The sequence below is a fragment of the Lolium rigidum genome, chromosome 7 (genome assembly GCF_022539505.1).
Source record: "Lolium rigidum isolate FL_2022 chromosome 7, APGP_CSIRO_Lrig_0.1, whole genome shotgun sequence".
Lineage (NCBI taxonomy): Eukaryota > Viridiplantae > Streptophyta > Magnoliopsida > Poales > Poaceae > Lolium > Lolium rigidum.
The window spans coordinates 115574868-115584648 of NC_061514.1; the positions used below are offsets into that span (position 1 = coordinate 115574868).

The 9781-nt window shown below is 46.5% G+C and overlaps 2 protein-coding genes and 1 non-coding gene across 3 annotated transcripts; 1 reads left to right on the forward strand and 2 right to left on the reverse strand.

Moving 5' to 3' along the window:
• The first annotated feature begins 1029 nt into the window (after nucleotides 1–1029).
• LOC124678232 (cytochrome P450 724B1-like) lies at nucleotides 1030–5069 on the forward strand. The gene is made up of 9 exons (XM_047214152.1): nucleotides 1030–1358; nucleotides 1713–2043; nucleotides 2273–2425; nucleotides 2627–2863; nucleotides 2954–3040; nucleotides 3257–3335; nucleotides 3513–3619; nucleotides 4094–4218; nucleotides 4687–5069. Exons 1-9 carry the CDS (start codon nucleotides 1141–1143, stop codon nucleotides 4772–4774), a joined length of 1425 nt encoding a protein of 474 aa, XP_047070108.1. The 5' UTR covers nucleotides 1030–1140; the 3' UTR covers nucleotides 4775–5069.
• A 1422-nt stretch (nucleotides 5070–6491) lies between these two features.
• On the reverse strand, nucleotides 6492–6565 carry TRNAI-AAU. Its single transcript has one exon. It is a non-coding gene; the product is annotated as a tRNA-Ile (tRNA).
• Nucleotides 6566–7100: 535 nt separating this feature from the next.
• Nucleotides 7101–9330, reverse strand: LOC124675440 (ATP-dependent 6-phosphofructokinase 2-like). The gene is made up of 2 exons (XM_047211517.1): nucleotides 8645–9330; nucleotides 7101–8114 (listed from the first exon to the last, which is right to left on the reverse strand). The coding sequence occupies exons 1-2, from the start codon at nucleotides 9236–9238 to the stop codon at nucleotides 7293–7295; spliced, it is 1416 nt and encodes a 471-aa protein (XP_047067473.1). The 5' UTR covers nucleotides 9239–9330; the 3' UTR covers nucleotides 7101–7292.
• Between the last annotated feature and the right edge of the window lie 451 nt (nucleotides 9331–9781).

A 9781-nucleotide genomic window follows, 5' to 3' on the forward strand; every position in this document is an offset into this window, starting at 1 on the left:
AAGAGGACGGCGGGGCGGATCATGCGTACCACCGCCGAACGTCACCAGGGGCGGAGGCCGCCACTGCTCCACCGAATCTTCCATGGCTACCGACGGAGAGCATCAGGCCCCGGCTAAGTAGCCGTGCCGCCCGGCTTCCTCCACCGGCGCTTCATCACCTCCCATGAAATGCCGCCGCGGAAACCCTCTCCTCCCCCTCGTCGTTTGACGAAAGGGGCACCGCCACCGCTGCCGGGGCCGGGGCCGAGGCCGGCAACAGCGACGGCTGAGGTGCGGCGGTCCCGGGGTGGCTACTCGGGGCGAGGCGGGCGGATCTTCCGCCGCCACCCGGGAGGGGGGGGGAGAGGAGGAGGGGGGCGGTACACGCACATGACCGTAGATACGTAAAAAAAGAGGTACAACACAACGCGAGCCATACGGGTCAATACAGGGCTGAATGGACAGTGAACCTATACTGAAATTACGATCGTGCAACCGTTTACGAACATGTATGGAAAGATCTCCACCGTTGTTGTGTTTAAAGCGCCTAGGAGGACCAGAGCAGAAGTGATAACGAAGATATACTACTACGTATTTGACATGCTATGGACCAAAACTTAGCACCAAAGTCCTATGCGTGCATGTAACGGATACATTTTTCTCTCTACCTGCGTGTTTGACTGCACCTTGAGCAGCAGCAGCAGCCTAGATGCTAGCAGTACTCTTAAAAGGACCATGCTCCTAAGCTAGTCGTAGCCCCTTCTTGATAAAAGTTATTCATACAGTGTGCTCGTGCATATAGGAGAGGAGTACACATATAGATGCAGCCAACTCTGCGGTAAAAACAGAGATCAAGCAAGTACTGCTAGTGGTACTACTTGAAAGATAAACAAGGCCAAAGCAAGAAACGGAAAGGCAACCTTATTTTTCCTTTCCCTCTCCCTTTGCCAAGATCCTTCCTGCCCTTGCTCGGTTTGCTCCTACCACTATATAACCTCCCCCCTCACGTTCCATTCTAGAGAGAGAGAAGGAAAGAGAGGGTGAGGAAGTGAATGATAGCTTAGACAGGTAGACAGAGAGGCAAGCAAGGCCGGCTCCATGCAGCCTGTGAGATGAGACCATAGGAAAGATTGGTTCTGGTTCCTGGAGCCGCGCTGTGGTATGATGAGTATGATGGTGGGAGAGCTCGTGCTGGCTGCTCCGGCGATCTTGTTCTCCTTGCTCCTGACGCTGGTGATGAGTCACTTCCTACCTTTGCTCCTGAATCCCAAGGCTCCCAGGGGCAGCTTCGGATGTCCCCTTGTTGGTGAGACCCTGAGGTTCCTCACCCCTCATGCTTCCAACACACTGGGCAGCTTCCTGGATGATCACTGCTCCAGGTAATCAGCAGTAGCATTTTTGTGTTACTATCATTCATCGCCACCACCACAGATTCTTATCTATGCAGTTAAGTACGTAGGATTGTTTATCATTACTTCATGTGGCAGCAAAAGGCGATGCATGTTGTGCATGTTGTCCTGTCTCAGCAGCTTTATGCTTGTTTCTTTTATTCTTAACTCGAAGGCTGTAAGTACATATGAACTTGACAGTGTGGTAGAGTTATATCGGTGTTTGTGAAGTACAAGTCAGTAGAAAACTTGTTCATGACAAATGGTAAGATAGCAACTAACTAAGATAGCAGAAGACTAGCTAAGAGTATGATGGCATCTAACATTTTTGGTGTGATGATGCAGGTATGGGAGGGTGTTCAAGTCCCATCTGTTCTGCACCCCCACCATAGTGTCCTGTGACCAGGAGCTGAACCACTTCATCCTGCAGAATGAGGAGAAGCTGTTCCAGTGCAGTTACCCCAAGCCAATTCATGGCATACTGGGCAAGTCCTCCATGCTGGTGGTCCTGGGGGAGGACCACAAGAGGCTCAGGACCCTTGCTCTAGCGCTGGTTACCTCCACAAAGCTTAAGCCAAGCTACCTTGGTGACATTGAAAAGATTGCACTGCACATAGTTGGCTCATGGCATCATGGCAAGGCCAGCAAAATCACCTTCTGTGATGAGGCAAGGAAGGTTTGTTACCATACCAAGTGCATCTACTTACTAAAACCACAGCTAGCTGGCTAGTCATTACTAGACAGAGAGACATGATCCCATGAAACATGGGGGAAAATCTCTGCACATGTTACCTATATCTACATCATCATGCTGTTACTTCCTGATGCATGAATATTTTCCAAAGGTGGCTTTGACTGACCAGGTTCTTTATTTTATTTCTTACCTTTCTTCTGGGTGAGCACAGTTCGCATTCAGTGTGATAGTGAAGCAGGTGTTGGGGCTGTCACCAGAGGAGCCAGTCACTGCCATGATACTGGAGGACTTCCTCACCTTCATGAAGGGCCTCATCTCTTTCCCTCTTCGCATCCCAGGGACCCCCTATGCCAGAGCTGTCCAGGTAATCAATTTACTTAATTAAACAGCTTCACCCTTTTTCTTAATTTCTATCAAAGTTTCAAGCCTTTTTTATGTACTTACCATGCATGAAGCTCCTGAAACTAGTACACATCTATACTGGTACTATACCAAGTTTACATTAAAGATGCATATATGGATGCCATATTGTTCCAACACTGGTTCTATTGTATGGTGATCACAGGCCAGGAAGAGGATATCAAGCACTGTGAAGGGCATTATTGAGGAGAGGAGAAAAACTGGCTCCTGCAAGAAGGATGATTTCCTCAATGTGCTCCTGTCAACCAATGAGCTCTCCGATGAGGAGAAAGTGAGCTTTGTGCTGGACTCCCTACTAGGAGGATATGAGACCACCTCACTCTTGATCTCCATGGTTGTATACTTCCTTGGACAATCAGCTACAGATCTAGACCTAGTGAAGGTACATCATCATGCTCCTCATGGTGAATCCACAGATGATTGGTAGTTGTTCACCTGTCACTAACTATATGCGAACATGCTATGCATGCAGAGGGAGCATGAAGGCATAAGATCTACCAAAGGCAAGGAGGAGTGCCTGAGCTCTGAGGACTACAAGAAGATGGAATATACCCAACATGTGAGATGATATTATGATAATCATTCAGCGAATGCTTTAGGATGTAGATGCATTTTTTTTCCCTTATTAAGATCATTGACATATATGCCTGCCTATATCTGAATATTGACTTGAGAGTAAGAACAGTTTGCAAGGATGGGTCAAAGGGGGAAGAGTCTTAATTTGGTCTGTAATAATGGGAATGGTGCAATGATACATATGTGGATGTCCTTTCAGGTTATCAATGAGGCGCTGAGATGTGGAAACATTGTCAAGTTTGTCCACAGGAAGGCTCTCAAAGACGTCAGATACAAAGGTAGTTTTAACCCAACTTGAGGCTTTCCTTGCAGATCCCATTGTGCTCATCACATGATAATGGATCAGGCAAAGGGCACCTTTGTTCCTGATTTGTGAGCATTGTTATTCCTCAAACACCTAGATTTTAACAGAAGATGCTCAAAAGCTTGTGGCCCTGTTTCTTGCTCTGTTGCAGAGTATCTGATTCCATCTGGCTGGAAGGTCCTACCTGTTTTCAGTTCTGTTCATTTGAACCCCTCACTTCATGGAAATGCTCAACAGTTCCAGCCTCGCAGATGGGAGGTATGTCTGATTACCATAGAGACCCCTCAGTACTTGCAAATCTATGTTGGTACTGAACAATGATCAAGAACAGTTCGGTCATGCAGCTTAGCTATTATTGGGATGCTTACCTTTGATATAATACGGTTTTTTATAATATATAATCCTATACAATAAAAAAAAGGTTAGAGCACCAATCAGAAGAACTTATCTGTAGCTTTGAGAGAATCTTCTTTAAAGGTGTACTCTAACTAATTGCTACCTTTAATTAGTGAGTGTCCAACTAACCCATGCCATAATTACTATGCTGGTATCCTCAGATGCCAAGCAGGCTTTAGGCTGGGACAGTAGTGCCTTTTGTACATGGTCCTAACCATGATTCCTCACTCAAAGCCAGCATCCTTGGCTTTGCTTCTTCATTTTCTTAGCTTCTTGATGAATCGAAGCTAATGATCCAGTTCATGTTTATGATAATTGAATTGTTTGATGGAACAGGGAGCAAGCCAAGGAACAAGCAAGAAGTTTACGCCATTCGGCGGTGGCCCTCGGCTCTGTCCTGGATCAGAACTTGCCAAAGTAGAGGCTGCTTTCTTCGTTCATCATCTTGTGCTCAATTTCAGGTAAAAGAAGAGCACATGTTTATTTTATTGGATTAGGCGATGCATAGGTTAACCAGTAATCTAGTGAGAGCCACAAATCAAAGAAATGAAGAACATGCACGGCATTTTGAGAGAAAACCCAGGATTAGATTTGAACGACACACTTGGGACCGCGTTGATTAACAGCATGTACACAGATTAATGCCTCTATCATACTAATAGTAATACATGGCAACAAGGCTACATGGTATCAGACGACCGCACACTGTGCAAACATGGCAGCATGGAGTTTTCAATAAGTAGGCTATGCAAGTTGAGTGGTACCAAATGAGGTCCCAAACATCTGCAGCTATCTGATTGTGACAGTAGACACTGCATTTCTGTTTTTTCTTCAGAGTAGAGGAGATGAATGCTTACTGAATCTCTATACTAATTTACAGTGCTGATTGATATTTGTATTAGTTTCTTGACAATTTTGGCGCTCTGCAGATGGAAAATCGACGGCGATGACGTTCCAATGGCATACCCGTACGTGGAGTTCCCGAGAGGTCTGCCGATTGAAATCGAGCCAATTTGATCTGAGTCTTGAGTGGGTTCTTTGCAGCTGCAGCCATGGTGGTGAGTAACAAAAGATTGCAAGAAGTGAAAAAACACCGAAGACTAGCTAGCTAGTGTATCTGGCATGAGGAAGCTGGGGAGGTGGTGATCTGCTCTGTACATGGTGTAGATATATTTTGTCCAGTGGTGATTACTCGAGGTGGTTGGTTCACCTCACCCTGTAACATTCTCTACTGTTTGGAGTACTGCTCTATAGGAAAAAATTGGGCCCTCTCGATTCACAGGGGTATATCCCATTTATTTGTTCTGGAAATTAGCACGGATGGAATATGTACGGGGCATTACTGAAACTTTGGAAAAGCACTCTTAGCTTTTCAAAATACAGCACGAGCACAGAAAATGACATCAACTCACAACAGAGAGTACAGCTAATGTCCGAGTTTGGCATCCATATAGTAGCAAAAGTACTAAACCCGAATTTCCCTTTGGAATGAGCCCTTGCCTTTTCTTTTGAAGTTACTTTTACATAGATGGGAAAAAAGATAGGATTGACGCGCATCTCTCCAATTGATCGTCCAAGACAAAGCAGTTCAGAGCAATGGTTTTTTTTTTATTGAAAGCACTACTTTTACATTTATATGAAGATGAGTTTTATCAAATCCTGTGGTGACTCGTATAAACAGGAACCCCGTTTGTAATGTGCTAGCTTCATATCCGTTTCTAGGTGAACATTTCTTTTTTGAACTGTATGGCAGGAGTTCTGCCTTTGCATTGTAGGAGGAAAAAACCAACAGCTTTACAAAAGTTATGCAGATGTTGTTCAGCCTGGAAGATGCAAAACGAAACATAAGGAAAAAAGAACTAGCAGTTCAACTCTTAAGCTACCCGATGAGCCTGTCTATACATCTCAATCTCCCTTCGCTTGTATTTCGATGCCCTGGAAAATACGCCTGTTTCTCTCATTCCATATATTCCACTCTTTTTTTTTGCGAAAATCCATATATTCCACATTACATAAAAACTGCCACCGGCATCTCCTTAGCATTTGCACTCTATCTCGGTTGATGCCTGTCCACCGATCTTCCAGCCACCAGAACCATCGCCGGCTCGCTCGAATTGAATTCAGCCCACACCAGCTTAGAAAATGGACACCTCAGACTAAGATGTTGTTCAGCCTGGAAGATGCAAAACGAAACATAAGGAAAAAAGAACTAGCAGTTCAACTCTTAAGCTACCCGATGAGCCTGTCTATACATCTCAATCTCCCTTCGCTTGTATTTCGATGCCCTGGAAAATACGCCTGTTTCTCTCATTCCATATATTCCACTCTTTTTTTTTGCGAAAATCCATATATTCCACATTACATAAAAACTGCCACCGACATCTCCTTAGCATTTGCACTCTATCTCGGTTGATGCCTGTCCACCGATCTTCCAGCCACCAGAACCATCGCCGGCTCGCTCGAATTGAATTCAGCCCACACCAGCTTAGAAAATGGACACCTCAGACTAAGATGTGTAGCAGTGACCTGGTTGCAAAAGACAGTATTTGCCATCAACGACAGTTATTTTGAGACGGAGTATTAGCATACGTGGATTACTTTTGAAGACAACGAATCGAGACCTACAGAAAGAGAACATTGCAGCTGTCCAGTAGTGTCATCTGACAGTCAATATTAAGTTCAGGAGTTACTATTATACGTAAAATAAGAACAAAAAACAAGATGCAAAAATTTGTGGCCCATACAGGTCTCGAACCTGTGACCTTCGCGTTATTAGCACGACGCTCTAACCAGCTGAGCTAATAGGCCTTGTTGTTTAAACATCGAACAAACCTTTTATATTTCTTATTATCCAGAACGTACGAGCAAAACATTTATCTTTGCGTCCATATCCATATCAGGTTTTCAGTTTTCACACAGGAGTATATACGTCCTAACAAAAATGCGTTGGTACCTCCCAGAATAAACAAGTAACGGTTCGAAGTAAAGTCACCATTTGTCCCCAATCCTCCAAACTCCAAACAACATTTCATGACACCAAGTGTATTTGGTATCCTGATGGTTGTTTGTGGTTGTGGTAACCTGAAACTTTGTAGTGTAGGGGTAGGTTTTTTGCCCCGTAGCTTAGTTTTCGATGCCGAGGCTGAGCAGCGGGTTTTCCTACCAAAAACTTTCCCCTGTGGCTGGGCAGTTAGTCTTCCTGTTCTTCAGTTGTCTTGTTCCTTTTGTGTGCTGTGGGGTAGAGACAAAAACTGACTGATGTATTTCCGTTATATGCTGTAATGGAAATGGGAAGAAAGTCCCAGTTGGAAAAAAAAATGACACAAAGTGTATTTACGAGAATCGTACTTACAATAGAGTTACAAGTAGTACTTCCGAAGACATACACCCACAGCCTGATAAACCAGAGAACAAGCTCTCTCTTATCTTATTGAAGAACCGAAATCACGAGACAAACAACTACTGCTAGATCAAATCAAAATTATTTTGACAGTGTCCAGAGAGGGTACTTCATGACACCACATAACTTCATGTCTTAGGGCTTCAGGAAATCTGGTTGATCTGTGACTGATCTAACCCATGCCCATTTGTGATCATTCACATCGACTGGGTTCTTGGCCACAGCGATATCCTCCAAAGGTATGTAGCTGTAATTCCCATTTATCGGGCCAGGTACGAAGCCAGTGAACCCAGCCATGATCCCGTGGATCGCGGAATGCGCCAACAGGGTACAATACAGATTATCAGTAGCATTTGCTGGGACTGCACGAATCATGTAGGTAGGATCAATATACTTCACAGTGAACAACTCACCAGGGTGTTCTCTTTTCCACCATCTACCAAGCTCAGATTTCAGCCAGGGGCCAACATCAAGGAACAACATGTTGCCAGACTCATCCTGCTCCCGCTTCTGCTCATCAGTCCGGGGAATCAATTCCTGACCAGAACCTTCAGCGACCACGATGACAGCATGTCCCTTCTCCTTTATCCTTTCATACAGAAACTCAAACAGGCCTCCCTTCCCTTCAACATGGAAATCAATCTCAGGAATCAAACAGCAGTCAACGTCTCGGCTGCTCAGGGTGGCATGGAGAGCAATGTGGCCTGTGCTCCTGCCCATAAGTTTGACAAGGCCGATGCCATTCACCGCACTCACAGCCTCCACATGTGCTGCGTCGATCGCCTGCTGGGCAATCTCTACTGCAGTTTGAAATCCAAAGGACCTATCTATGATGCCGATGTCGTTGTCCACAGTTTTCGGGATCCCTGTAATGGATATGCTCAAACCACGCCGTTTGATCTCCTCGAAGATCGCCACAGCTCCTCTCATGGTGCCATCCCCGCCAATCGCATAGACCTGGAAAAATAAAGGGATGTGATAGGTTGTATGATCAACACACGAAGAATAGAAACAGTTGGTATGTTAACTAGAACATACTTGATTCCACTGCACTTGAACAATTCGATAGTAGGTAACCACAATGAAGTCTTACTCCTAAGTCAGATGGATAGTCATGAGCCTTATTAAACTTTTCTGCACAGCCTTAACTCTAATTTAAAGGAAATTTTGCTAGAAGACACCATTATTTTCTGTCATTTGCCGAAACACGCCATCCAATTATGTTTTTGGTAGGTACCATTACAATTTTGTGGCACATTTGGCAGAACATAGTGATATTGCAAGTAAAGCCCACCCCCGTTATTCAGTGCATTTGGCAGACCATTTGACTATAAACAGTTAAATGTTTAAGTATTAAGTATTAAGTCATTCAGTGCATAAAGCCCACCCCCGTTATTAAGTATTAAGTCATCGCAAATCATAGTGATATTGCAAGTAAAGCATCGCTGTCTATAGTCAAATCTGAAGTGTTTTTGAGCTGAACTCACCTGAGTATACCCTCGCGCGACCATGCCGTCGACGATCTTGTTGAGATCGAAGCCCCCTCGGGTCGTCTTTAGCGCGGTTCCGCCCTTCTTGTGCCAGCCGTCGACGGCGGCCGGGTCGAGCAGCACGTGGTCGTCGTCGGCGCCGTAGAAGCCGCGGTAGCCCGCGGCGACGCCGAAGACGTGGCGGACGCCGTAGAGCTGGTGGAGGCCTACGACGAGCTCGCGCAGCACGGTGTTGAGGCCCGGGCAGAGGCCTCCGCAGGTGACGAGCGCGGCGCGGGCGCGGGCCGGGTCGACGGCGAGGCTCCCGCGCGGGCCGGCGCGGCGGTAGGCGACGAGCGGGTTGGGGTGGCCGGTGGCGAGGTCGAAGAAGGCGTGGCGGAGGGAGACGTCCCCCGCGGAGATGTAGAAGGTGGGGGGCGGGTTGAAGTAGGGTTGGCTGGAGATGGGGTTGGGGATCGTGGCGGTGGCGGCCGCGGCGGACGTGAGCCGGGGCACGTCGCGCAGGGTGAGCGGCGGGAGGGTCACGGTGGTGCTGGTCGGGGTGGAGGCGTCGCGGTCGCCGCCGGAGTTGGGGGCGGCGATGGGATCCATCTGTGTTTCCTGTCGGCGAGGGCGGTGGGAAAATGGAAGTGCGGGGTGGTCGGAGCAGAGGAAAGCAGAGATGAAGGTGGGTTTAAGGGACGCGTGGCGGTTTGCATTGTTGTTCTGGAAGCAGAGGTGTCAAGGGGGCACCTCATCATCAGTAGACAAATGTCCAACAACAAGGACTACCAAATGGCCACGTACACAGTACCAGGAGTATTTTGACTAGGAGTATACTCTGTTGACTATGAGTAATGGTTTTCCTGATCTTACTCTGACCTTTTTTTTTTTTCGAAACACATTACAATCAAAGACGCTCATACATACGCGCACACATTCATCCCTATGAACGTACACACGCCCTACCCCTATGAGCACCTCCAAAAGACTGCGTTGAAAAACTGATCCGGCAGGTCTTGAGATTGATGAAGTCACCACAGGCGCTTCGCTGTCGACGGGAACGTCGCCTCCCACTGAAGAATATTCCGCCTTTATGAAACACCAAAGTGTCAAATCTAGAATTTGAACTCTAGTGGGCTGGGGGTGCCACTG

Bases quoted from the DNA above. Each gene is read 5' to 3' on its own strand.
- LOC124678232 (XM_047214152.1), top strand. From the start codon at position 1,141: ATGATGAGTATGATGGTGGGAGAGCTCGTGCTGGCTGCTCCGGCGATC. The intron at 1,359-1,712 runs GTAATCAGCAGT...GTGATGATGCAG, and splicing joins CTGGATGATCACTGCTCCAG to GTATGGGAGGGTGTTCAAGT. The intron at 3,336-3,512 runs GTAGTTTTAACC...GCTCTGTTGCAG, and splicing joins CAAAGACGTCAGATACAAAG to AGTATCTGATTCCATCTGGC.
- LOC124675440 (XM_047211517.1), bottom strand. From the start codon at position 9,238: ATGGATCCCATCGCCGCCCCCAACTCCGGCGGCGACCGCGACGCCTCC. The intron at 8,115-8,644 runs GTGAGTTCAGCT...TTATTTTTCCAG, and splicing joins TCGCGCGAGGGTATACTCAG to GTCTATGCGATTGGCGGGGA.